The sequence below is a fragment of the Salmo salar genome, chromosome ssa12 (genome assembly GCF_905237065.1).
Source record: "Salmo salar chromosome ssa12, Ssal_v3.1, whole genome shotgun sequence".
Taxonomy (NCBI): Eukaryota; Metazoa; Chordata; class Actinopteri; order Salmoniformes; family Salmonidae; genus Salmo; species Salmo salar.
Genome location: NC_059453.1, coordinates 7,197,501 through 7,225,496, shown reverse-complemented (window position 1 = coordinate 7,225,496; position 27,996 = coordinate 7,197,501). Strand labels below are relative to the sequence as shown.

The window sequence follows — 27,996 nt, the reverse complement described above, 5'->3', positions numbered from 1 at the left end:
GAACAGCAATCTACCAGGGTGAAGATCACCTCAGATCTGATTTAGTGGTTCCATTCTCCATCAGTAGAACAGCAATCTACCAGGGTGACGATCCCCTCAGATCTGTTTTAGTGGTTCCATTCTCCATCAGTAGAACAGCAATCTACCAGGGTGACGATCCCCTCAGATCTGTATTAGTGGTTCCATTCTCCATCAGTAGAACAGCAATCTACCAGGGTTACGATCCCCTCAGATCTGTATTAGTGGTTCCATTCTCCATCAGTAGAACAGCAATCTACCAGGGTGAAGATCACCTCAGATCTGCGAAGACTTCAGGCAGTCTGTTGGGCCAGTAACTGAAAGGTCGATGGTTAGAATCCCCCAGCCGACTAGCTGATAAATCTGTCGATGTGTCCTTGAACAAGGAACTTAACCCTAATTTCTCCTGTAAGTCTCTCTGGATAATAGCGTCTGCTAAATTACTCAAATGTTAACATTTTATCAGAACAAGTAATCACAGTTTCATACTCCTTTGTCTTGATGAATAGTACACAAATTTACTCGATGAAAAAGCAAATTAAATATATTGCAAGGTTAAAGAATCAAGGTCAGAATAAGAAAAAAAAAGCAAATTATATTCATCTATATGTTAAGTTACATTTTGAAATATCCAAATTATAAAATGTTCAAGCTAATAGTTTGTATTCAATCAATCAAAGTTTATAAACAAAACAAAATAGAAAATGTAGTTGTTCAAATCTGACCTGCCCCTATCACATGACCATGCCTCAAGATGAAAAAAGAAAAACAAATGTAGGCCTAATTGTGAGTATGATTTAATATACAATTAGATTTCATGACAAAAACACAAATTCTCAGTCAGAACACAGCCTCTCTTTTCTCTCATGTGATTTCAGGTCCTCTGAAAATGAGTGACATGAAGAGTGTATGTATTATTTTATGCTCTTTCAGGACCCTTAATTGGGTAAAACTCTTTCCACACTGGGAGCAGAGGTGTGGCTACCCTCCTTTGTGTGTCACATGACTTTTCAGGCTCCTTAATTGGGTAAAACTCTTTCCACATTGGGAGCAATGGAAAGGCTTTTCTCCTGTGTGGATTCTCTCATGCGTTTTCAGGCTCCCTGACTGGGTAAAACCCTTTCCACATTGAGAGCATTGGAATGGCTTTTCTCCTGTGTGTATTCTCTCATGCTCTTTCAGTGTCCCTGACCAGCTGAAACTCTTTTCACAATGGGAACAATGGTATGGCTTTTCCCCTGTGTGTATTCTCTCATGTGATTTCAGGTTTACTAACAGGATAAAACTCTTTCCACACGGAGAGCACTGGAAAGGCTTCTCTCCTGTGTGAATCATCTTGTGCGTTTTCAGGTACCGTAACTGGCCAAAACCCTTTCCACACAGAGCATTGGAACGGCTTTTCTCCTGTGTGTATTCTCTCATGCTCTTTCATTGTCCCTGACCAGCTGAAACTCTTTTCACAATGGGAACAGTGGTAAGGCTTTTCCCCTGTGTGTATTCTCTCATGTGATTTCAGGTCCCCTGGTCGGGAAAAAGTCTTTACACACTGAGAGCATTGGAATGGTTTTTCCCCTGTGTGTATTCTCTTATGAACTTTCAGTTCTGTTGACTCAATAAATCGCTTACCACACTGAGAGCATTGGTAAGGCTTATCTCCTGTGTGTCGTCTCTCATGCGATTTTAGGTTACATAAATGAGTAAAACTCTTTGCACACTGAGAGCAGTTGTAAGACTTCTTCTCTGCATGTGTTCTCTTGTGGTTTTTAAGATTCCCTAAATGGTTAAAACTCTTTCCACACTGGGAACAGTTGTAAGACTTCTTCTCTGCATGTGTTCTCTTATGGTTTTTCAGGCTCCATAAACGGGTATAACTCTTTCCACACTGTGAACAGTGGTGTCGTCTCACTGGTTCAGACGTGTCTGGTTCCTCTGAGTCGGGTCTCTCTTCTGTTAAAGACAAACAGAGTGATTAAAACAGGGAGACCTGAATGAAATCTCCACATACATTTGACATTTTAGTCATTTAGCAGACGCTCTTATCCAGAGAGACTTACAGTCAAGTGCTCTTAGCATGTGATGCATGTGCTCTATTGTTTACATGACCCATGTATTTTACACTGTGTGGCTTTAAGGGAATAGTATGGTCACTATTCAGAGCAACTTACAGTTAGTGCATCCATCTTAAGGTAGCTAGGTGAGACAACCACAACAGTGATAGTAAATACAGTTTCCCTCAGTTAGTGCATCCATCTTAAGGTAGCTAGGTGAGACAACCACAACAGTAAATACAGTTTCCCTCAGTTAGTGCATCCATCTTAAGGTAGCTATGTGAGACAACCACAACAGTGATAGTAAATACAGTTTCCCTCAGTTAGTGCATCCATCTTAAGGTAGCTAGGTGAGACAACCACAACAGTGATAGTAAATACAGTTTCCCTCAGTTAGTGCATCCATCTTAAGGTAGCTAGGTGAGACAACCACAACAGTGATAGTAAATACAGTTTCCCTCAGTTAGTGCATCCATCTTAAGGTAGCTAGGTGAGACAACCACAACAGTGATAGTAAATACAGTATCCCTCAGTTAGTGCATCCATCTTAAGGTAGCTAGGTGAGACAACCACAACAGTGATAGTAAATACAGTTTCCCTCAGTTAGTGCATCCATCTTAAGGTAGCTAGGTGAGACAACCACAACAGTGATAGTAAACACAGTATCCCTCAGTTAGTGCATCCATCTTAAGGTAGCTAGGTGAGACAACCACAACAGTGATAGTAAATACAGTTTCCCTCAGTTAGTGCATCCATCTTAAGGTAGCTAGGTGAGACAACCACAACAGTAAATACAGTTTCCCTCAGTTAGTGCATCCATCTTAAGGTAGCTAGTTGAGACAACCACAACAGTGATAGTAAATACAGTTTCCCTCAGTTAGTGCATCCATCTTAAGGTAGCTAGGTGAGACAACCACAACAGTGATAGTAAATACAGTATCCCTCAGTTAGTGCATCCATCTTAAGGTAGCTAGTTGAGACAACCACAACAGTGATAGTAAATACAGTTTCCCTCAGTTAGTGCATCCATCTTAAGGTAGCTAGGTGAGACAACCACAACAGTGATAGTAAATACAGTATCCCTCAGTTAGTGCATCCATCTTAAGGTAGCTAGGTGAGACAACCACAACAAGTAAATACAGTTTCCCTCAGTTAGTGCATCCATCTTAAGGTAGCTAGGTGAGACAACCACAACAGTGATAGTAAATACAGTTTCCCTCAGTTAGTGCATCCATCTTAAGGTAGCTAGGTGAGACAACCACAACATGAAGTAAATACAGTATCCCTCAGTTAGTGCATCCATCTTAAGGTAGCTAGGTGAGACAACCACAACAGTGATAGTAAATACAGTTTCCCTCAGTTAGTGCATCCATCTTAAGGTAGCTAGGTGAGACAACCACAACAGTAAATACAGTTTCCCTCAGTTAGTGCATCCATCTTAAGGTAGCTAGGTGAGACAACCACAACAGTGATAGTAAATACAGTATCCCTCAGTTAGTGCATCCATCTTAAGGTAGCTAGGTGAGACAACCACAACAGTGATAGTAAATACAGTATCCCTCAGTTAGTGCATCCATCTTAAGGTAGCTAGGTGAGACAACCACAACAGAGTAAATACAGTTTCCCTCAGTTAGTGCATCCATCTTAAGGTAGCTAGGTGAGACAACCACAACTGATAGTAAATACAGTATCCCTCAGTTAGTGCATCCATCTTAAGGTAGCTAGGTGAGACAACCACAACAGTGATAGTAAATACAGTTTCCCTCAGTTAGTGCATCCATCTTAAGGTAGCTAGGTGAGACAACCACAACAGTGATAGTAAATACAGTTTCCCTCAGTTAGTGCATCCATCTTAAGGTAGCTAGGTGAGACAACCACAACAGTGATAGTAAATACAGTTTCCCTCAGTTAGTGCATCCATCTTAAGGTAGCTAGGTGAGACAACCACAACAGTGATAGTAAATACAGTTTCCCTCAGTTAGTGCATCCATCTTAAGGTAGCTAGGTGAGACAACCACAACAGTGATAGTAAATACAGTTTCCCTCAGTTAGTGCATCCATCTTAAGGTAGCTAGGTGAGACAACCACAACAGTGATAGTAAATACAGTTTCCCTCAGTTAGTGCATCCATCTTAAGGTAGCTAGGTGAGACAACCACAACAGTGCCATTTTTGAGATCTGGGAAAAATCTGAGAAATGTGATTTTTTAATTTGAAGTGCCACCAGACACCAGTCTGTCTGTAATGCAGTTGCAATGGGATTTTTTTCAAACAAAATAGCCACCATAGGCTACTTTGTAGTTACCTTGTAATTGTCTTTCAGTCTTACCTGAATACATTAGCATCGCTAACGGCTACACGGAGTGGTAGACATATAGACCCTACACGCACACACAGGGTTCAACATTCAGGTACATTTACCAGTGGCACACCGGGCCAGTGCCAACTGAAATTTACTGGCCTGATAAAAGAAAGCAAAAAAAACTGTCCTGGGAGACGATCTAGCAGGAAAGTGAATGATGCATAATTTCACCTTTCATTTGCTGGCTGAGCAAGTAGCCTATACCGGGTTCTTACAGTCAAATTCAAGGACTTCAGGACTTTTTCAAGCACTTCATTGTAACTTTCAAAAACCTACATTTTAAGTTGAATTGTTGTAATAGCCTACAGGATTAAAAACTCAACCCAGCAGGCTAAAAAATAATATTTTTAATAAGCCTACCCAACGGTATTTTGCATTGACATTCACATAATTAACATTCTAAAATATGTCAGAATAATGTGGGCATTGCCTGACTAAATAAACAGCATGCTCCCCTCAAACACACTAATGAGGTCTGTCCATGTGGTAGTAGTCAGTCTGTCCATGTGGTAGTAGTAGTAGTCAGTCTGTCCATGTGGTAGTAGTAGTAGTCAGTCTGTCCATGTGGCAGTAGTAGTCAGTCTGTCCATGTGGTAGTAGTAGTAGTCAGTCTGTCCATGTGGTAGTAGTAGTCAGTCTGTCCATGTGATAGTAGTCAGCCTGTCCATGTGGTAGTAGTAGTCAGTCTGTCCATGTGGTAGTAGTAGTCAGTCTGTCCATGTGGTAGTAGTAGTCAGTCTGTCCATGTGGTAGTAGTCAGTCTGTCCATGTGGTGGTAGTAGTCAGTCTGTCCATGTGGTAGTAGTAGTCAGTCTGTCCATGTGGTAGTAGTCAGTCTGTCCATGTGGTAGTCAGTCTGTCCATGTGGTAGTCAGTCTGTCCATGTGGTAGTCAGTCTGTCCATGTGGTAGTAGTCAGTCTGTCCATGTGGTGGTAGTAGTCAGTCTGTCCATGTGGTAGTAGTCAGTCTGTCCATGTCGTAGTCAGTCTGTCCATGTGGTAGTCAGTCTGTCCATGTGGTAGTAGTCAGTCTGTCCATGTGGTAGTAGTCAGTCTGTCCATGTGGTGGTAGTCAGTCTGTCCATGTGGTAGTAGTAGTCAGTCTGTCCATGTGGTAGTAGTAGTCAGTCTGTCCATGTGGTAGTAGCAGTCAGTCTGTCCATGTGGTAGTAGTAGTCAGTCTGTCCATGTGGTAGTAGTAGTCAGTCTGTCCATGTGGTAGTAGTAGTCAGTCTGTCCATGTGGTAGGAGTAGTCAGTCTGTCCATGTGGTAGTAGTCAGCCTGTCCATGTGGTAGTAGTCAGCCTGTCCATGTGGTAGTAGTAGTCAGTCTGTCCATGTGGTAGTAGTAGTCAGTCTGTCCATGTGGTAGTAGTCAGTCTGTCCATGTGATAGTAGTCAGTCTGTCCACGTGGTCGTAGTAGTCAGTCTGTCCACGTGGTCGTAGCAGTCAGTCTGTCCACGTGGTAGTAGCAGTCAGTCTGTCCACGTGGTCGTAGCAGTCAGTCTGTCCACGTGGTCGTAGCAGTCAGTCTGTCCACGTGGTCGTAGTAGTCAGCCTGTCCACGTGGTAGTAGTCAGTCTGTCCACGTGGTAGTAGTCAGTCTGTCCACGTGGTAGTAGTCAGTCTGTCCACGTGGTAGTAGTCAGTCTGTCCACGTGGTAGTAGTCAGCCTGTCCACGTGGCAGTAGTCAGTCTGTCCATGTGGTAGTAGTAGTCAGTCTGTCCATGTGGTAGTAGTAGTCAGTCTGTCCATGTGGTAGTAGTAGTCAGTCTGTCCATGTGGTAGTAGTAGTCAGTCTGTCCATGTGATAGTAGTAGTCAGTCTGTCTATGTGGTAGTAGTAGTCAGTCTGTCTATGTGGTAGTAGTAGTCAGTCTGTCCATGTGGTAGTAGTAGTCAGTCTGTCCATGTGGTAGTAGTAGTCAGTCTGTCCATGTGGTAGTAGTAGTCATTCTGTCCATGTGGTAGTAGTAGTCATTCTGTCCATGTGGTAGTAGTAGTCAGTCTGTCCATGTGGTAGTAGTAGTCAGTCTGTCCATGTGGTAGTAGTAGTCATTCTGTCCATGTGGTAGTAGTAGTCATTCTGTCCATGTGGTGACAGTAGTCAGCCTGTCCATGTGGTAGTAGTAGTCAGTCTGTCCATGTGGTAGTAGTAGTCAGTCTGTCCATGTGGTAGTAGTAGTCAGTCTGTCCATGTGGTAGTAGTAGTCAGCCTGTCCATGTGGTAGTAGTAGTCAGTCTGTCCATGTGGTAGTAGTAGTCATTCTGTCCATGTGGTAGTAGTAGTCATTCTGTCCATGTGGTAGTAGTAGTCATTCTGTCCATGTGGTAGTATTAGTAGTCAGCCTGTCCATGTGGTAGTAGTAGTCATTCTGTCCATGTGGTAGTAGTAGTCATTCTGTCCATGTGGTAGTAGTAGTCAGTCTGTCTATGTGGTAGTAGTAGTCATTCTGTCCATGTGGTAGTAGTAGTCAGTCTGTCTATGTGGTAGTAGTAGTCAGTCTGTCCATGTGGTAGTAGTAGTCAGTCTGTCCATGTGGTAGTAGTAGTCAGCCTGTCCATGTGGTAGTAGTAGTCAGCCTGTCCATGTGGTAGTAGTAGTCAGTCTGTCCATGTGGTAGTAGTAGTCATTCTGTCCATGTGGTAGTAGTAGTCAGCCTGTCCATGTGGTAGTAGTAGTCAGCCTGTCCATGTGGTAGTAGTAGTCAGCCTGTCCATGTGGTAGTAGTAGTCAGCATGTCCATGTGGTAGTAGTCAGCCTGTCCATGTGGTAGTAGTAGTCAGTCTGTCCATGTGGTAGTAGTAGTCAGTCTGTCCATGTGGTAGTAGTAGTCATTCTGTCCATGTGGTAGTAGTAGTCAGTCTGTCCATGTGGTAGTAGTAGTAGTCAGTCTGTCCATGTGGTAGTAGTAGTCAGCCTGTCCATGTGGTAGTAGTCATTCTGTCCATGTGGTGGTAGTAGTCAGTCTGTCCATGTGGTAGTAGTAGTCAGTCTGTCCATGTGGTAGTAGTAGTCAGTCTGTCCATGTGGTAGTAGTAGTCAGTCTGTCCATGTGGTAGTAGTAGTCAGTCTGTCCATGTGGTAGTAGTAGTCAGTCTGTCCATGTGGTAGTAGTAGTCAGTCTGTCCATGTGGTAGTAGTAGTCATTCTGTCCATGTGGTAGTAGTAGTCAGTCTGTCCATGTGGTAGTAGTAGTCATTCTGTCCATGTGGTAGTAGTAGTCAGTCTGTCCATGTGGTAGTAGTAGTAGTCAGTCTGTCCATGTGGTAGTAGTAGTCAGCCTGTCCATGTGGTAGTAGTCATTCTGTCCATGTGGTGGTAGTAGTCAGTCTGTCCATGTGGTAGTAGTAGTCAGTCTGTCCATGTGGTAGTAGTAGTCAGTCTGTCCATGTGGTAGTAGTAGTCAGTCTGTCCATGTGGTAGTAGTAGTCAGTCTGTCCATGTGGTAGTAGTAGTCAGTCTGTCCATGTGGTAGTAGTAGTCATTCTGTCCATGTGGTAGTAGTAGTCAGCCTGTCCATGTGGTAGTAGTAGTCAGCCTGTCCATGTGGTAGTAGTAGTCATTCTGTCCATGTGGTAGTAGTAGTCAGTCTGTCCATGTGGTAGTAGTAGTCAGTCTGTCCATGTGGTAGTAGTAGTCAGTCTGTCCATGTGGTAGTAGTAGTCAGTCTGTCCATGTGGTAGTAGTAGTCAGCCTGTCCATGTGGTAGTAGTAGTCAGTCTGTCCATGTGGTAGTAGTAGTCAGCCTGTCCATGTGGTAGTAGTAGTCAGTCTGTCCATGTGGTAGTAGTAGTCAGTCTGTCCATGTGGTAGTAGTAGTAGTCAGTCTGTCCATATGGTAGTAGTAGTCAGTCTGTCCATGTGGTAGTAGTAGTCAGTCTGTCCATGTGGTAGTAGTCAGTCTGTCCATGTGATAGTAGTCAGCCTGTCCATGTGGTAGTAGTAGTCAGTCTGTCCATGTGGTAGTAGTCAGTCTGTCCATGTGGTAGTAGTCAGTCTGTCCATGTGATCGTAGTCAGTCTGTCCATGTGGTGGTAGTCAGTCTGTCCATGTGGTGGTAGTCAGTCTGTCCATGTGGTGGTAGTCAGTCTGTCCATGTGGTGGTAGTCAGTCTGTCCATGTGGTGGTAGTCAGTCTGTCCATGTGGTGGTAGTCAGTCTGTCCATGTGGTGGTAGTCAGTCTGTCCATGTGGTGGTAGTCAGTCTGCCCATGTGGTAGTAGTAGTCAGTCTGTCCATGTGGTAGTAGTAGTCAGTCTGTCCATGTGGTAGTAGTAGTCAGTCTGTCCATGTGGTAGTAGTAGTCAGTCTGTCCATGTGGTAGTAGTAGTCAGTCTGTCCATGTGGTAGTAGTAGTCAGTCTGTCCATGTGGTAGTAGTAGTCAGTCTGTCCATGTGGTAGTAGTAGTCAGTCTGTCCATGTGGTAGTAGTAGTCAGTCTGTCCATGTGGTAGTAGTAGTCAGCCTGTCCATGTGGTAGTAGTAGTCAGCCTGTCCATGTGGTAGTAGTAGTCAGCCTGTCCATGTGATAGTAGTAGTCAGCCTGTCCATGTGATAGTAGTAGTCAGTCTGTCCATGTGATAGTAGTAGTCAGTCTGTCCATGTGATAGTAGTAGTCAGTCTGTCCATGTGATAGTAGTAGTCAGTCTGTCCATGTGATAGTAGTAGTCAGCCTGTCCATGTGATAGTAGTAGTCAGCCTGTCCAGGTGGTAGTAGTAGTCAGTCTGTCCACGTGGTCGTAGTAGTCAGTCTGTCCACGTGGTCGTAGCAGTCAGTCTGTCCACGTGGTAGTAGCAGTCAGTCTGTCCACGTGGTCGTAGCAGTCAGTCTGTCCACGTGGTCGTAGTAGTCAGCCTGTCCACGTGGTAGTAGTCAGCCTGTCCACGTGGTAGTAGTCAGCCTGTCCACGTGGTAGTAGTCAGTCTGTCCACGTGGTAGTAGTCAGTCTGTCCACGTGGTAGTAGTCAGTCTGTCCACGTGGTAGTAGTCAGTCTGTCCATGTGGTAGTAGTCAGCCTGTCCATGTGGTAGTAGTAGTCAGTCTGTCCATGTGATAGTACTAGTCAGTCTGTCCATGTGATAGTAGTAGTCAGTCTGTCCATGTGATAGTAGTAGTCAGTCTGTCCATGTGATAGTAGTAGTAGTCAGTCTGTCCATGTGGTAGTAGTAGTAGTCAGTCTGTCCATGTGGTACTAGTCAGTCTGTCCATGTGGTAGTAGTAGTCAGTCTGTCCATGTCGTACTAGTCAGTCTGTCCATGTGATAGTAGTAGTCAGTCTGTCCATGTGGTCGTAGTAGTCAGTCTGTCCATGTGGTAGTAGTAGTCAGTCTGTCCATGTGGTAGTAGTAGTAGTCAGTCTGTCCATGTGGTAGTAGTAGTCAGTCTGTCCATGTGGTAGTAGTAGTCAGTCTGTCCATGTGGTAGTAGTAGTCAGTCTGTCCATGTGGTAGTAGTAGTCAGTCTGTCCATGTGGTACTAGTAGTCAGTCTGTCCATGTGGTACTAGTAGTCAGTCTGTCCATGTGGTAGTCAGCCTGTCAATGTGGTAGTAGTAGTCAGCCTGTCCATGTGGCAGTAGTCAGTCTGTCCATGTGGTAGTAGTAGTCAGTCTGTCCATGTGATAGTAGTAGTCAGTCTGTCCATGTGATAGTAGTAGTCAGTCTGTCCATGTGATAGTAGTAGTCAGTCTGTCCATGTGATAGTAGTAGTAGTCAGTCTGTCCATGTGGTAGTAGTAGTAGTCAGTCTGTCCATGTGGTACTAGTCAGTCTGTCCATGTGGTAGTAGTAGTCAGTCTGTCCATGTCGTACTAGTCAGTCTGTCCATGTGATAGTAGTAGTCAGTCTGTCCATGTGGTCGTAGTAGTCAGTCTGTCCATGTGGTAGTAGTAGTCAGTCTGTCCATGTGGTAGTAGTAGTAGTCAGTCTGTCCATGTGGTAGTAGTAGTCAGTCTGTCCATGTGGTACTAGTAGTCAGTCTGTCCATGTGGTAGTAGTAGTCAGTCTGTCCATGTGGTAGTAGTAGTCAGTCTGTCCATGTGGTACTAGTAGTCAGTCTGTCCATGTGGTACTAGTAGTCAGTCTGTCCATGTGGTAGTCAGCCTGTCCATGTGGTAGTAGTAGTCAGCCTGTCCATGTGGTAGTAGTCAGTCTGTCCATGTGATAGTAGTAGTCAGTCTGTCCATGTGATAGTAGTAGTCAGCCTGTCCATGTGATAGTAGTAGTCAGCCTGTCCATGTGATAGTAGTAGTCAGCCTGTCCATGTGATAGTAGTAGTCAGCCTGTCCATGTGATAGTAGTAGTCAGCCTGTCCATGTGATAGTAGTAGTCAGCCTGTCCATGTGATAGTAGTAGTCAGCCTGTCCATGTGATAGTAGTAGTCAGCCTGTCCATGTGATAGTAGTAGCCAGCCTGTCCATGTGGTAGTAGTAGTCAGCCTGTCCATGTGGTAGTAGTAGTCAGTCTGTCCATGTGGTAGTAGTCAGTCTGTCCATGTGGTCGTAGTAGTCAGTCTGTCCATGTGGTCAGCCTGTCCATGTGGTAGTAGTCAGTCTGTCCATGTGGTCGTAGTAGTCAGTCTGTCCATGTGGTAGTAGTAGTCAGTCTGTCCATGTGGTAGTAGTAGTCAGTCTGTCCATGTGGTAGTAGTAGTCAGTCTGTCCATGTGGTCGTAGTAGTCAGCCTGTCCATGTGGTCGTAATAGTCAGTCTGTCCATGTGGTAGTAGTAGTCAGTCTGTCCATGTGGTAGTAGTAGTCAGTCTGTCCATGTGGTAGTAGTAGTCAGTCTGTCTATGTGGTAGTAGTAGTCATTCTGTCCATGTGGTAGTAGTAGTCAGTCTGTCCATGTGGTAGTAGTAGTCAGTCTGTCCATGTGGTAGTAGTCAGTCTGTCCATGTGGTAGTAGTAGTCAGTCTGTCCATGTGGTAGTAGTAGTCAGTCTGTCCATGTGGTAGTAGTAGTCATTCTGTCCATGTGGTAGTAGTAGTCAGTCTGTCCATGTGGTAGTAGTAGTCAGTCTGTCCATGTGGTAGTAGTAGTCATTCTGTCCATGTGGTAGTAGTAGTCAGTCTGTCCATGTGGTAGTAGTAGTCAGTCTGTCCATGTGATGGTAGTAGTCAGTCTGTCCATGTGATGGTAGTAGTCAGCCTGTCCATGTGGTAGTAGTAGTCAGTCTGTCCATGTGGTAGTAGTAGTCAGCCTGTCCATGTGGTAGTAGTAGTCAGTCTGTCCATGTGGTAGTAGTAGTCATTCTGTCCATGTGGTAGTAGTAGTCAGTCTGTCCATGTGGTAGTAGTAGTCAGCCTGTCCATGTGGTAGTAGTAGTCAGTCTGTCCATGTGGTAGTAGTAGTCAGTCTGTCCATGTGGTAGTAGTAGTCAGTCTGTCCATGTGGTAGTAGTAGTCAGTCTGTCCATGTGGTAGTAGTAGTCAGTCTGTCCATATGGTAGTAGTAGTCAGTCTGTCCATGTGGTAGTAGTAGTCAGCCTGTCCATGTGGTAGTAGTAGTCAGTCTGTCCATGTGGTAGTAGTCAGTCTGTCCATGTGATGGTAGTCAGTCTGTCCATGTGGTAGTAGTAGTCATTCTGTCCATGTGACAGTAGTAGTCCGTCTGTCCATGTGGTAGTAGTAGTCAGTCTGTCCATGTGACAGTAGTAGTCAGTCTGTCCATGTGACAGTAGTAGTCAGCCTGTCCATGTGGTAGTAGTAGTCAGCCTGTCCATGTGGTAGTAGTAGTCAGCCTGTCCATGTGGTAGTAGTAGTCAGCCTGTCCATGTGGTAGTAGTAGTCAGTCTGTCCATGTGGTAGTAGTAGTCATTCTGTCCATGTGGTAGTAGTAGTCAGTCTGTCCATGTGGTCGTAGTAGTCAGTCTGTCCATGTGGTAGTAGTAGTCAGTCTGTCCATGTGGTAGTATTAGTAGTAAGTCTGTCCATGTGGTAGTATTAGTAGTCAGTCTGTCCATGTGGTAGTATTAGTAGTAAGTCTGTCCATGTGGTAGTATTAGTAGTCAGCCTGTCCATGTGGTAGTAGTAGTCAGTCTGTCCATGTGGTAGTAGTAGTCAGTCTGTCCATGTGGTAGTAGTAGTCAGCCTGTCCATGTGGTAGTAGTAGTCAGTCTGTCCATGTGGTAGTAGTAGTCAGTCTGTCCATGTGGTAGTAGTAGTCAGTCTGTCCATGTGGTAGTAGTAGTCAGTCTGTCCATGTGGTAGTAGTCAGTCTGTCCATGTGGTAGTAGTAGTAGTCAGTCTGTCCATGTGGTAGTAGTAGTCAGTCTGTCCATGTGGTAGTAGTAGTCAGTCTGTCCATGTGGTAGTAGTAGTCAGTCTGTCCATGTGGTAGTAGTCAGTCTGTCCATGTGGTAGTAGTAGTAGTCAGTCTGTCCATGTGGTAGTAGTAGTCAGTCTGTCCATGTGGTAGTAGTAGTCAGTCTGTCCATGTGGTAGTAGTAGTCAGTCTGTCCATGTGGTAGTAGTAGTCAGTCTGTCCATGTGGTAGTAGTCAGTCTGTCCATGTGGTCGTAGTAGTCAGTCTGTCCATGTGGTCAGCCTGTCCATGTGGTAGTAGTCAGTCTGTCCATGTGGTCGTAGTAGTCAGTCTGTCCATGTGGTCGTAGTAGTCAGTCTGTCCATGTGGTCATAGTAGTCAGTCTGTCCATGTGGTCGTAATAGTCAGTCTGTCCATGTGGTAGTAGTAGTCAGTCTGTCCATGTGGTAGTAGTAGTCAGTCTGTCCATGTGGTAGTAGTAGTCAGTCTGTCCATGTGGTCGTAGTAGTCAGCCTGTCCATGTGGTCGTAGTAGTCAGTCTGTCCATGTGGTCGTAGTAGTCAGTCTGTCCATGTGGTCGTAGTAGTCAGTCTGTCCATGTGGTCGTAGTAGTCAGTCTGTCCATGTGGTCGTAGTAGTCAGTCTGTCCATGTGGTCGTAGTAGTCAGTCTGTCCATGTGGTCGTAGTAGTCAGTCTGTCCATGTGGTAGTAGTAGTCAGTCTGTCCATGTGGTAGTAGTAGTCAGTCTGTCCATGTGGTAGTAGTAGTCAGTCTGTCCATGTGGTAGTAGTAGTCAGTCTGTCCATGTGGTAGTAGTAGTCAGTCTGTCCATGTGGTAGTAGTAGTCAGTCTGTCCATGTGGTAGTATTAGTAGTAAGTCTGTCCATGTGGTAGTATTAGTAGTCAGTCTGTCCATGTGGTAGTATTAGTAGTCAGTCTGTCCATGTGGTAGTATTAGTAGTCAGCCTGTCCATGTGGTAGTATTAGTAGTCAGCCTGTCCATGTGGTAGTAGTAGTCAGTCTGTCCATGTGGTAGTAGTAGTCAGTCTGTCCATGTGGTAGTAGTAGTCAGTCTGTCCATGTGGTAGTAGTAGTCAGTCTGTCCATGTGGTAGTAGTAGTCAGTCTGTCCATGTCGTAGTAGTCAGTCTGTCCATGTGGTGTGAGTAGTCAGTCTGTCCATGTGGTAGTAGTCAGTCTGTCTGGTGTAGTAGTCAGTCTGTCCATGTGGTAGTAGTAGTCAGTCTGTCCATGTGGTAGTAGTAGTCAGTCTGTCCATGTGGTAGTAGTCAGTCTGTCCATGTGGTAGTAGTAGTCAGTCTGTCCATGTGAGTATAGTAGTCTGTCCATGTGGTAGTAGTAGTCAGTCTGTCCATGTGGTAGTAGTAGTCAGTCTGTCCATGTGGTAGTAGTAGTCAGTCTGTCCATGTGGTAGTAGTCAGTCTGTCCATGTGGTAGTAGTAGTAGTCAGTCTGTCCATGTGGTAGTAGTAGTCAGTCTGTCCATGTGGTAGTAGTAGTCAGTCTGTCCATGTGGTAGTAGTACTCAGTCTGTCCATGTGGTAGTAGTAGTCAGTCTGTCCATGTGGTAGTAGTCAGTCTGTCCATGTGGTAGTAGTAGTCAGTCTGTCCATGTGGTAGTAGTAGTCAGTCTGTCCATGTGGTAGTAGTAGTCAGTCTGTCCATGTGGTAGTAGTAGTCAGTCTGTCCATGTGGTAGTAGTAGTCAGTCTGTCCATGTGGTAGTAGTCAGTCTGATACAAACATACTAATGGACACATCAGATCCTTTCTTCTCTCCTCCAAGAGTCTTCAAAGCTGTATTTGTATTAGTCGGGGACAGCCCTACTGGGAACAGATACCAGTGGGCAGATCTATTTTATTTGTTCAAACTAAACTACAGCACTTACTTTGACGTGTCAAATCTGATCCTTTCTTCTCTTCTCCTCCTCTCACAGTTCCACTCAGCCCCGTTGTTTTCCTGCAGTCCACCAGCAGCACAGACAACCTTTTCATATCCAGCAGTAAGGTGCTACCGGGAGAGGAATGACACGGGGACTCCGGGAGGGTGGAAGGGCTTACGTTGTCCTGGTAACCATAAAGAGGGGACACAGACACATATCATTATGGATGCTGATGTCACTGTTGTCATAAAGTGCTTTACAGAAACCCAGCCCAGACCCTGATAGAACAAGCTGTATGCTAGACCAGACCAAGCTGTACCATCTGGTGTTCTGATCTGGAAAGACTCTTCTCTGACTCGTCAGCATCAGGATGTTGTTGAGGCTTCCCAGAGGATCCACCATAGTCATGTCTCTCTCCTGTGTTAATGAGAACATCAAACAGATGGTAAACGTATGATCTTCTATTACAATCACAGAGTCTTACAAGAGGCATGAATATGTCTACAAAGGGCCTAAAATTGCCACTTTCATCATGATTTGATAAAATATTGTTTATGATGCAATTGTAAAAGGGTCGTTCACGAAATGGGTGCCTTTAACATCCCTTTGATATTTTAAGTAGATTTTAAAAGCCTGTTATATTAGATGAGGTGAACTTTAATGTAGACCACATGGAGAATGAGAATTCAATACATCGAAGTCCCAAAAATATATGTACCAATGGCAGATTGTCTGCCTTAAACAACATATTCAAGTGTGGAACTTCAGTAGAATGCCCCTTTAAAACGACAACAACAGCAGAGGTTGTGCCCCTGTTTTTAAGATAACCACCAGTGAGTACTATCAGATCTTCTGTCTCCCCCTCCTCCCTTTTCACTCCTAAAACGTCTTCCTCTTTTATTGAGATAGCCTCCTCTTCTACTCCAAAAGGTTCTTCCTCTTCTTTCAATGTTATGGCATCTTCCTCCTTTTTGACTCTGAAACCCATCTCCTCTTCGTCTTTCACCCCAAAATGTTCTTTCTCTTCTTTCACTGTAATATCCACCTCTTCTTCTAATGTGATAGCCTCTTCTTCCTTTTTTATTCTTAAAGCTTCCTCCTCTTCTTTTACGATCATGTTCAGCCCTAGAGCTTCTTTCTCCGAGTATCTTAGTGAGCTCATGGTCGGGATGTTAGCTGGCTAGATAGTTAGCATTAGCGATTAGCCTAGTACAGTAACGTTAACAAATTGGCGCATTTAATTTAACAAGCAAACACTGACATTAATATACACAAGAATGGTCTAAAGTGTTCCGGGTTTATGTTCGCTAGCAAACCACCGCATCGGTCGAATCAGAAGCTTTTTGTCGCTGTTGAAGAAGCCTCCAGTTCCGTCCACTAGATTATACGTCACGCAAGAAGCATCACCTGAAAGACTCATATTGCCATCTGCTGACTGGAGTGGGTATCGCAGATTAGAAAAATCTCCATAACAATGTTTATTCTGGCAAGCAATGTCATAAGAAGTAATTTAAAAACAACCAGATGTTATGTTTTCTGTTACTTCTTACAGCCAATAATTTCCTCCAGGGCTGACCTGCCCATTAGGCAGGATTAGGAGACAGATTGCCGATGGTGGCATATTTCCGAGCTAAATCGGCCAAGACGCATCGCTAACAACACATAATAACACCTCACATAATTCTGACGAAAAACTATGAAAAATTATCTCACCCAGTGGCATATGGACTATTGAAGTGAGCAGCCACGTGAAGCAGTGACAGATGGGGCTCTACCTGTGTAGAGCACATGCCTCTTTGTCCTACCAGTCTCCAAAGTGCCCTTTTGGGTGGTGGTATAATTTGTATACATTTTCTGGGCGTAGTTGTAGAGGCTAAGTGAAAGTGAAAAAAAAATACTACAAAATATAGCTAGCTCTCTCTCTCTCTCTCGCTTCTCCTTCATTTTTAAAGAAATGTATTTGTTCAAAACTGCTAAACTATTGTCCTCTTTCTTTCAGTTAACTACTCACCACATGTTATGCACTGCAGTGCTAGCTAGCTGTAGCTTATGCTTTCAGTACTAGATTCATTCTCTGATCCTTTGATTGGGTGACAACATGTCAGTTAATGCTGCAAGAGCTCTGATGAGTTGGAAGACTTCCTCCGGAAGTTGCCATAATTACTGTGACAGCTTATTGAAGGGGGTGAGAACCATGAGAAGTCAGTTTACCCAGAGGAGGACAGAAGCTAGCTGTCCTCTGGGCTACACCATGGTGCCACCCTACAGAGTGCTGTTGAGGCTACTGTAGACCATCATTGCAAAACAATGTGTTTTCATCAATTATTTGGTGGCGTGAATATATATTTACTGTATTTTTATCTAAAAAGGATAACTTTAATGTTAAACTTTTTTTTAAATGAATTTCACTGAGGATCGTCCTCCCCTTTCTCCTCTGAGGAGCCTCCACTGATACATTCATACCTAGGCCTGATGTTACATCACACACGACCATACTGCCAGTCATATTGCAGACTTTACCTTATTACAAGTGTAATAGCTATCTGTCCTCATTCAATACGGCAAGAATCATTTATCTGTCCTCATTCAATACTGCAAGAGTCATTTAGCTGTCCTCATTCAATACTGCAAGAGTCATTTAGCTGTCCTCATTCAATACTGCAAGAGTCATTTAGCTGTCCTCATTCAATACTGCAAGAGTCATTTAGCTGTCCTCATTCAATACAGCGAGAGTCATTTATCTGAACACTGTTATGAGAAACACTTCAGACGATATGTTATAAACCCAATCCACTATTTTATCTCTACCCAGTCTCTGGTGATATGATGATTCTCCCATTGACTGGAGTAGCCAACTCACATCCTATTGATCACCTGGGTCCAGATGATGGTGACAATCTGCAATATGTGTTTCATATCTAGCACATGTTGCAGAGCCGCAGGCAAGCACCCACTTTCTGGACCCACTGTCTGGGGCCTCTGTCTGGACCCACTGTCTGGACCCTCTGTCTGGACCCTCTGTCTGGACCCTCTGTCTGGGCCTGGTGACAGTCCACTGAGTGGTGGGCCCTCTGTCTGGGCCAGGTGACAGTCCACTGAGTGGTGGGACCCGCTGTGTTCCACAATTTACAGACACCCAATGGATTTGGTAACTTCCTCATGTCGGCAGAGACTTTCCAGTTCCTCTGCAACAGGTCCTGTTAGTGTTCTGCCTTTGTCTCCCTCTCCAAAAGGGAAGGCAACATTTCAGCAGCCTGCAGGGCCACTTCAGGAGAGGATGGGGCCTAATGCAAACACAGTGTGTGAAGGAGACTGCAACACTGCAACAACTACAGTAAGTACATCCTAGTGGATTACACAGGATTGCTATTTATTGCTAAAACGAAGGCTGGTGCTCTCTGGCGTGTAAGTAAGCAAAATAAAGAGACAATTATAATCTGATTAGGTCAGAAATTATCATCTGACTAAATCAGAAATAACAAAGACAAAAAAACACAATGTTTAATAACAGATATTATCTTTCTTCTTTATCAGACACCCAGATCCACCAACACCATTCATCACCCAGCTCCACCAACACCATTCATCACCCAGCTCCACCAACATCCTTCATCACCCAGCTCCACCAACACCATTCATCACCCAGCTCCACCAACACCCTTCATCACCCAGCTCATCAGCCAGCTCCACCAACACCATTCATCACCCAGCTCCACCAACACCATTCATCACCCAGCTCCACCAACACCATTCATCACCCAGCTCCACCAACACCCTTCATCAACCAGCTCCACCAACACCCTTCATCACCCAGCTCATCAGCCAGCTCCACCAACACCCTTCATCACCCAGCTCCACCAACACCCTTCATCACCCAGCTCCACCAACACCATTCATCACCCAGCTCCACCAACACCCTTCATCACCCAACTCCACCAACACCCTTCATCACCTAGCTCCACCAACACACTTCATCACCTAGCTCCACCAACACCCTTTATCACCCAGCTCCACCAACACCCTTCATCATCCAGCTCCACCAACACCCTTCATCACCCAGCTCCCCAACACTCTTTAGTACCCAGCTTGACCAACACCCTTTGGACAACAAAGAGCCTGGACCAACAACAGAATTGCTCGCATGACAGACTGAGCCTGGTCCCTTAGCTCAGTGGTTCTCTCCCTTTTTTGGTTAATGTACCCCTTATCACATGACTGTACACTTGGGGATTAATACAGTACTACTATATACTGCCCTTATCACATGACTGTATCCTTGGGGATTAATACAGTACTGCTATATACTGCCCCTGTCACATGACTGTACCCTTGAGGATTAATACAGTACTACTGCCCCTATCACGTGACTGTACCCTTGGGGATTAATACAGTACTACTGTATACTGCCCCATCACGTGACTGTACCCTTCGGGATTAATACAGTACTACTATATCCTGCCCCATCATGTGACTATACCCTTGGGGATTAATACAGTACTGCTATATACTGCCCCTGTCACATGACTGTACCCTTGGGGATAAATACAGCAATACTGCCCCTATCACATGACCATGCTTCGAGATGAAAAAAGAAAAACAAAATGTAGGCCTAATCATGAGTATGATTTTATATATACAATTAGATTACATGAGAAAAACAGACATTTTCAGTCAAAAGCAAAAGTCAGAACACAGCCTCTCTTTTCTCTCATGTGATTTCAGGTCCATGTCTTTCCACAATGAGAGCAGTGGTATGTCTTCTTGAGACAAGGTTGCAGTCTGAGGCCAACTTTATTCAATATATACAAATGAATTGGGGAGCGAGACAAGGTTGCAGTCTTTGTCCAACTTTGGTCAATATATACAAATTAATTGGGGAGTGAGACTTGGTTGCAGACTGAGGCCAACTAACTTTATTCAACATTTTCAAATTAATTGGGAAGTGAGACAAGGTTGCAGTCTTTGTCCAACTTTATTCAAAGCTTACAAATTAATTGGGGAGCGAGACAAGGTTGCACTCTGAGTCCAACTTTATTCAATATATCCAAATAAATTGGAGAGGGAGACAGGGTTTCAATCTTAGTCCAGCTATATTAAACATAACAAACTTGAATGTCACAACATTTTAAACAGACATCAAAGCTAGACTCAAACACTCTCTCTCTCTAGCTCTACTAATTGGGGAGTTAGTTATAAGTATCTTTGGCCAGGCCATGTTGCAGAAAATGGGGGAAGGGTGGGAAGTGGTCGGGGCAGAGGAACAAAGACCTGGCGGAGGAGCAACTAAAAGCAGCAGGTGAGGGGTTAGAGACCAAGAGCCCTGAATCATAAAAGGCTTAGTTTTTAAACTACATTTTAGTCTAATATCATTGTTTAAAAAAATCTAAAGTCAATTCTATTTCAAGTTCTACATCTACAAATAAAGTTTAAACATCACAGCAATATTCTAGGGGGGGGGGGGGTTGAGGGTCTGAAAGTCGGTTTGAACCCTGTTTGACCCCAACCATGACCAGAACCATCAGCGGGGTTGTGTTCTATAAATGAGGGCCTCTCCTAGGTTTGAGTATGTCTGGAGAGAGAGAGCTAGATCTACTCAGACATATACTATATAAAGCTAGCTAGATCTACTCAGGCTTATACTGTATAACGCTATCTAGATCTACTCAGGCTTATACTGTATAAAGCTAGCTAGATCTACTCTCTTGTACTGTATAAAGCTAGCCAACTAGTTAGCTTCACATTCTAGCTCAGGCTACATGCTATCCGTATTATGAAGATGGATATTGATCTGGCACCCACTCAAGCATGCTTGAGCTAGGCTTGTAACTGCACGTTTATGTCGCACGATGCTGAAACATCAATCCATGTCAGTGACACATTTTAATTTGTGCCGAAATCAAAATGAAAGAAAAGTTATATTCTTGCAAATTCAGCAGTGAAGTATGCTTTTATAAGACCCATCTTTATTTTATTAATGTGGCATAAACATAAACCCATTCTCAGTCAAAGATATCAGCCAATGGGAGCACTGTGTGTGTTTCCTGATAAACGTTAAGTCCATGTGATGTGGCTTCAAACAATGTCCCAACATTCTAAAAATGACCACTTCTTTTAAAGAACGTCCAGGTTTGTCACACAGTTCCTTTTTGTTAAGTGGTGAAGGAAATAATGGTTTCCTGTATGCATAGACAGGTTCGAATTGATATGGATGGTAAAAGGTACACAAATGTAAAAAGGATTAAATTACACAGTATAAATAATGGCTTCGGACATTAAGGTTTCTCCACAGAGTGTATTAGCTCATGTTTTTTCAGGTATCTTGACTGGGTGAAATCCTTCCCACACTGGAAGCAGTGGAAAGGTTTCTCTACAGAGTGTGTTAGCTCATGTCTTTTCAGGTGTCCTGATAATTTTTTTTTATTTCCACACTGGGAGCAGCGGTAAGGCTTCTCTCCTGTGTGTGTCCTCTCATGATATTTTAGGTCCCCCGACCGTGTAAAACTTTTTTCACACTGGCAGCAGTGGTAAGGTTTCTCCACAGAGTGTATTAGCTCATGTTTTTTCAGGTATCTTGACTGGGTGAAATCCTTCCCACACTGGAAGCAGTGGAAAGACTTCTCAACAGAGTGTGTTAGCTCATGTCTTTTCAGTTGTCCTGATAAGAAAATGTCTTTCCACACTGAGAACAGCGGTAAGGCTTCTCTCCTGTGTGTGTCCTCATGATATTTCAGGTCCCTCGGGCGGGCAAAACTTTTTTCACACTGGGGGCAGTGGTAAGGTTTCACTCCAGAGTGTATTCTTTTATGTTTCTTGAGGTATTTTGATGAGGAAAAAGTCTTTACACACTTAGAGCAATGGTAGGGTTTCTCTGCTGTGTGTGTTCGCTCATGTTCCTTCAGGGACCCTAATGCAAAAAAATTCTTGCCACACTGGGAACAATGGAAAGGTTTCTCATCAGAGTGTGTTGTCTCATGTTTTCTCAGAGAATCTGATGAGAAAAATGTATTTTCACACTGGGAGCAGTGATAAGGCTTATATACAGAGTGTATTAGCTCATTATTTTTTAGGTTTCCTAACTGGGTAAATCTCTTCCCACCCTGGGAGCAGTGGTAAGGCCTCTCTCCAGTGTGCGTTCTCTTATGCCCTTTTAGATGCCCTAACTGGGAGAATCTCTTTCCACAATGAGAGCAGTGGTAAGGCTTCTCCCCTGTATGTGTTTTCTCATGTATTTTCAGGCTCCCTAACCAGCTAAAACTCTTTCCACACTGAGAGCAGTGATGAGGCCTCTCCCCAGAGTGTATTCTCTCATGTTGTTTCAGGCCATCTAACCGGCTAAATTCCTTACCACAGTCTGAACAGTGGTATGGCTTTTCTCCAAAGTGTATTATTCTTTTATGTACTTTCAGGTATTCTAATGTAGTAAAACTCTTTCCACATTGGGAGCAGGGGTGTCGTCTTTCTGGTTTGGGCATCTCTGGGTCTGGTTCCACTGAGGGACTCTTCCCGCTGTCAGAGTTAGAATCTGGTCTCTCTCCTGCTAAAGAGAGTATTTGATTAAACAGAGAGACCTGAATGAAACCTCCACATAATAAAACTGTCTTCCTATAAGGTTTAATCTAGACCAGATCCCCCAATAAAAGAGCAGAGCGCGTCATCACAGAGTGGCTGTAGTGCTTTGAGGCTAATATAAACACTATCAAACTTAGTGTTGTTATGCATATATTAGACCTAATGGGTAAATAGACTAGTCAGTATAGGATACATATATTAGACGTAATGGATAAATAGACTAGTCAGTATAGGATACATTAACCTCTATGGGCTAGGTGGGACGCTTGCGTCCCACCTACTCAACAGCCAGTGTAATCCCGTGGCGCGTTATTCAAATACCTTAGAAATGCAAAACCTTCAATTTTTCAAATATATGACTATTTTACACCATTTTAAAGATAAGACTCTCGTTAATCTAACCACACTGTCCGATTTCAAAAAGGCTTTACAACGAAAGCAAAACATTAGATTATGTCAGCAGAGTACCCAGCCAGAAATAATCAGACACCCATTTTTCAAGGTAGCATATAATGTCACATAAACCCAAACCACAGCTAAATGTAGCACTAACATTTGATGATCTTCATCAGATGACAACCCTAGGACATTATGTTATACAATACATGCATGTTTTGTTCAATCAAGTTCATATTTATATAAAAATTACTAAATTACTCACAATAAACGTTCACAAAAAGCATAACAGTTATTTTAAGAATTATAGATACAGAACTCCTCTATGCACTCGATATGTCCGATTTTAAAATAGCTTTTCGGTGAAAGCACATTTTGCAATATTCTCAGTAGATAGCCCGGCATCACAGGGCTAGCTATTTAGACACCCAGCAAGTTTAGCACTCATCAAAGTCAGATTTACTATAAGAAAAATGTTATTACCTTTGCTGTCTTCGTCAGAATGCACTCCCAGGACTTCTACTTCAATAACAAATGTTGGTTTGGTCCAAAATTATCCATCGTTATATCCAAACAGCGGCGTTTTGTTCGTGCGTTCAAGACACTATCCGAAAGGGTAAATAAGGGTGGCGAGCATGGAGCAATTCGTGACAAAAAAAATTCTAAATATTCCATTACCGTACTTCCAAGCATGTCAACCGCTGTTTAAAATCAATTTTTATGCCATTTTTCTCATAAAAAAGCGATAATATTCCGACCGGGAATCTGCGTTTAGGTAAACAGACAAAAGAAAAGAAAGCATTCGGTCGACTCGGGCACGCGCCTAAGCCCATAGTACTCTGAGCGGCCACTTGCCAAAAGCGATAAAGTGTTTCAGCCAGAGCCTGCCTCGATATCGTTCAGCTTTTTCCCGGGCTCTGAGAGCCTATGGGAGCCGTAGGAAGTGTCACGTTATTGCAAAGATCCTCAGTCTTCAATAAAAAGAGCCAAGATGAAACACTACTTCTCAGACAGGCCACTTCCTGCATGAAATCTTCTCAGGTTTTGGCCTGCCATATGAGTTCTGTTATACTCACAGACACCATTCAAACAGTTTTAGAAACTTTAGGGTGTTTTCTATCCAAAGCCAATAATTATATGCATATTCTAGTTACTGGGCAGGAGTAGTAACCAGATTAAATCGGGTACGTTTTTTATCCAGCTGTGTCAATACTGCCCCCTAGCCCTAACAGGTTAAGAACAGCTGGCTGGTTAGCCACTCTATCGGCAGGACAGAACCTCTGGTAAGACACGGGGCGGTGGTAAGGTTTCCCCACAATATGCATTTATGTAAACAACTGCTGGTGCACGATATCTAATATTAAAGAAGTCTCAAGGTTTTGCTTGCCTGGGGTAGAGTATCTCATGATAAGCTGTAGACCAGACTATCTACCTAGAGAAGTTTCATCTGTATTTTTAGTAGCTGTCTACATACCACCACAGACCGAGGCTGGCACCGAAACCGCACTCAATGAGCTGTATTCCGCCATAAGCAAACAGGAAAATGCTCATCCAGAGGTGGCACTCCTGGTGGCCGGTGACTTTAAAGCAGGGAAACTTAAGTCAGTTTTACTTCATTTTTACCAGCTTGTTAAATGTGCAACCAGAGGGCTAAAAAATTCTAGACCACCTTTACACTACACACAGAGACGCGTACAAAGCTCTCCCTTGCCCTCCATTTGGCAAATTTGACCACAACTCTATCCTCCTGATTCCTGCATACAAGCACAAATTAAAGCAGGAAGCACCAGTTACTTGGTCTATAAAAAAGTGGTCAGATGAAGCAGATGCAAAACTACAGGACTGTTTTGCTATCACAGACTGGAACATGTTCCAGGATTCTTCCGATGGCATTGAGGAGTACACCACATCACTGGCTTTATCAATAAGTATATCGAAGACGTCGTCCCCACAGTGATTGTACATACATACCCCAACCAGAAGCCATGGATTACAGGCAACATTTGCAGTGAGCTAAAGGGTAGAGCTGCCGCTTTCAAGGAGCGGGACTCTAACCCGGAAGCTAATAAGAAATCCCGCTATTCTCTCCAACGAACCATAAAACAGGCAAAGCGTTAATACAGGAATAAGATCGAATCGTATTACACCGGCTCCGACGCTCGTCGGATGTGGCCGGGCATGCAGACTATTTAAGACTACAAAGGAAGCACAGCAGAAAGATGTCCAGTGACACGAGTCTACCAGACGAGCTAAATAACTTCTATGCTCGCTTCGAGGCAAGTAACACTGAAACATGCATGAGAGCATCAAATGTTCCGGACGACTGTGTGATCTCGCTCTCCGCAGCCGATGTCAGTAAGACCTTTAAACAGGTCAACATTCACAAGGCCGCTGGGCCAGACGGATTACCAGGACATATACTCCGAGCATGCGCAGTACTCCGAGCATGCGCTGACCAACTGGTAAGTGTCTTCACTGACGTTTTTAACCTCTCCCTGTCTGAGTCTGTAATACCAACATGTTTCAAGCAGACCACCATAGTCCCTGTGCCCAAGAACACTAAGGTAACCTGCCTAAATGACTACCGACCCGTAGCACTCACGTCTGTAGCCAAGAAATGCTTTGAAAGGCTGATCATGGCTCACATCAACACCATTATCCCCGAAACCCTAGACCCCCCCCCCCATTTGCATACCGCCCCAACAGATCCACAGATGATGCAATCTCTATTGCACTCCACACTGCCCTTTCCCACCTGGACAAAAGGAACACCTAGGTCAGAATGCTATTCATTAACTACAGCTCAGCGTTCAACACCATAGTACCCTCAAAGCTCATCAGTAAGCTTAGGACCCTGGGACTAAACACCTCTCTCTGCAACTGGATCCTGACGGGCTGCCCCCAGGTGGTAAGGGTAGGTAACAACACATCCGCCACACTGACAATTAACATGGGGGCCCCTCAGGGGTGCGTGTTCAGTTCCCTCCTGTACAACCTGTTCACTCATGACTGCACGGCAAGGCACGACTCCAACACCATAATTATGCTTGCTGATGACACAACAGTGGTAGGCATGATCACCGACAACAATGAGAGAGCCTATAGGGAGGAGGTCAGAGACCTGAACATGTGGTGCCAGGACAACAACCTCTCCCTCAACGTGATCAAGACAAAGGAGATGATTGTGGAATACAGGAAAAGGAGGACCGAGCACGCCCCCATTCTCATCGACGGGGCTGCTGTGGAGCAGGTTGAGAGCTTCAAGTTCCTTGGTGTCCACATCAACAACAAACTAGAATGGTCCAAACACACCAAGACAGTCGTGAAGAGGGCACGGAAAACCTATTCCCCCTCAGGAGACTGAAAAGATTTAGCATGGGTCCTCAGATCCTCAAAAGGTTCTACAGCTGCACCATCGAGAGCATCCTGACTGGTTGCATCACTGCCTGGTATGGCAACTGCTCGGCCTCCGACTGCAAGGCACTACAGAGGGTAGTGCGTATGGCCCAGTACATCACTTCCTGCCATCCAGGACCTCTATACCAGGCAGTGTCAGAGGAAGGCCCTAAAAATTGTCAAAGACTCCAGCCACCCTAGTCATAGACTGTTCTCTCTGCTACCACATGGCAAGCGGTACTGGAAAACCAAGTCTAGGTCCAAGAGGCTTCTAAACAGCTTCTACCCCCAAGCCATAAGACTCCTTAACAGCTAATCAAATGGCTACCCAGACTATTTGCACTCTAGATAAACAGTTGAGTTTGATATCAATAGAGTTTACGTGTTTGTAGATCATTTATTTTAAAGGTTAAAAAAAAAATATTGTCTTAAATGGTGAAATAGTTTGACAACCCTGTTTGTAAGCTTTCAAAAGAGATCAAACTCAACTGTTGATCTTTTCCAGTGATGAAGACATGGATGTCTCAGGGTAGGGTATGCAAAGTGGGTGAACTTTGACCTCCTATCTCTTGTCTAATAAATCAGACTGACCTATTCTTGATTGGAACTTACTTTACCGGTTGTTTGTGTGCTTGGTCCTTCAGTGGGTCAACATTTTAAACAATGTGCGTGGCTGTACAAATCAAATCAAACATTGTCACATGCGCCGAATACAACAAGTGTAGACTTTACCGTGAAATGCTTTACTTACAAGCCCTTAACCAACAGTGCCGTTCAAGAAGAAAATATTTACCAAGTAGACTAAAACAAAAAGTAATAATAAAAAGTAACACAATAAGAATAACGAGGCTCTATACATACCTACACAATGGAAGGCATCACCATAATCGGAACTAACCCTCTACTGAATGTTTTGGCATTGAAGTCACCAAAATGGGTGCAGTCAGAAAGTGATTGAAATCATATGGAATTACCCAATTCCTACAGTACAGAACAAGTGTAGAACTTCAGTAGAACGCCCCTTAAAAACCACACGGTGGTTCAACAACTGTACAGAGTTTGTGCCCGTTTTTAAAATAATACTCACTGGTGTTATTCAGATCTTCAGCCTCCTCCTCCCCTTTCACTCCCAAAACGTCTTCCTTCTCTTTTATTGAGATGGCCTCCTCTTCTTTCACTATTACATCCTTCTCTTCTTCTTTCAATGTGATAGCCTCATCTTCCTCCTTTATTATTCTGAAAGCTTCTTCTTCCTCCTCCTTCCCCCCCTTCACTCCAAAAACGGCATCCTCTTCATCATCCTCCTCTTTTTCTTTCACGACAACGTTCAGCCCCAGTTTCTTTCTCCGTCCAGCAGACCTCTTCTTCTTTAGCAGGAGGGGAGTCGTTTAGTGAACTCATGGTCAGGGATGTTACTTAGTCAGCATTAGCGACTAGCCCAGAGTTAAACTAACATAACAAGCCAGGTAGTAGACAACGTAAATGGAGTAATTAGTAACTATGACGACAGTGTGTTGAAACCACTTAATAAGCGCAACGTTGGAGTAAAGAGCTTCAACGTTTCGGTTTAATGTTTGCTAGCGGTGCTACCGAGGTGGTGGAAGAGGTAGTCATCGTTGTTTGTTGTTGTGAAAAAGAGTCCCGTTCCGTCCACTAGATTATACGTCACGCAAGAAGCGTCATCTGAAAGACTCACGTCGCCATCTGCTGACTGGAGTGGGAGTGAGCAAGGCTGTTCAACAAAATAAAATATTCACTACACTGCAAAGAATGTCATATTCATTGAAAATAATACTTTCCAATACACATATGTAAAAGTGTAATATGAATATGTACGTGAATATTAAATACTGTCATAAAAACAGGTAATGTGTTATTCTCTCAAAGTCACACTCTGTATCCAAATTATTACTATTGCTACATAATATAAAAAGTGGGTTACCAACACAAACACTGGCATCACATGCAAATAGCACTGGATTTTATATAGTGTGAGCGCACACACACACACACACACACACACACACACACACACACACACAC

General features: G+C 43.9%; 2 protein-coding genes across 3 annotated transcripts; both read right to left on the bottom strand.

The window, feature by feature from the left end:
* Positions 1-802: 802 nt before the first annotated feature.
* Positions 803-15,983, bottom strand: LOC106594954 (zinc finger protein 3). Its single transcript, XM_014186346.2, has 4 exons — positions 15,424-15,983; positions 14,912-15,009; positions 14,599-14,776; positions 803-1,965 (listed from the first exon to the last, which is right to left on the bottom strand). Exons 1-4 carry the CDS (start codon positions 15,752-15,754, stop codon positions 1,271-1,273), a joined length of 1,302 nt encoding a protein of 433 aa, XP_014041821.2. The 5' UTR covers positions 15,755-15,983; the 3' UTR covers positions 803-1,270.
* A 3,222-nt stretch (positions 15,984-19,205) lies between these two features.
* On the bottom strand, positions 19,206-27,593 carry LOC106594997 (zinc finger protein 14). 2 transcript variants are annotated; one of them, XM_045690586.1, is made up of 2 exons: positions 27,041-27,593; positions 19,206-22,129 (listed from the first exon to the last, which is right to left on the bottom strand). In XM_045690586.1, the coding sequence occupies exon 2, from the start codon at positions 22,062-22,064 to the stop codon at positions 20,865-20,867; it is 1,200 nt and encodes a 399-aa protein (XP_045546542.1). In that variant the 5' UTR covers positions 22,065-22,129; positions 27,041-27,593; the 3' UTR covers positions 19,206-20,864. The 2 variants fall into 2 exon arrangements, with proteins under 2 accessions (XP_045546542.1, XP_045546543.1); XM_045690587.1 differs by having other exon boundaries at positions 19,206-22,126.
* Positions 27,594-27,996: the final 403 nt, after the last annotated feature.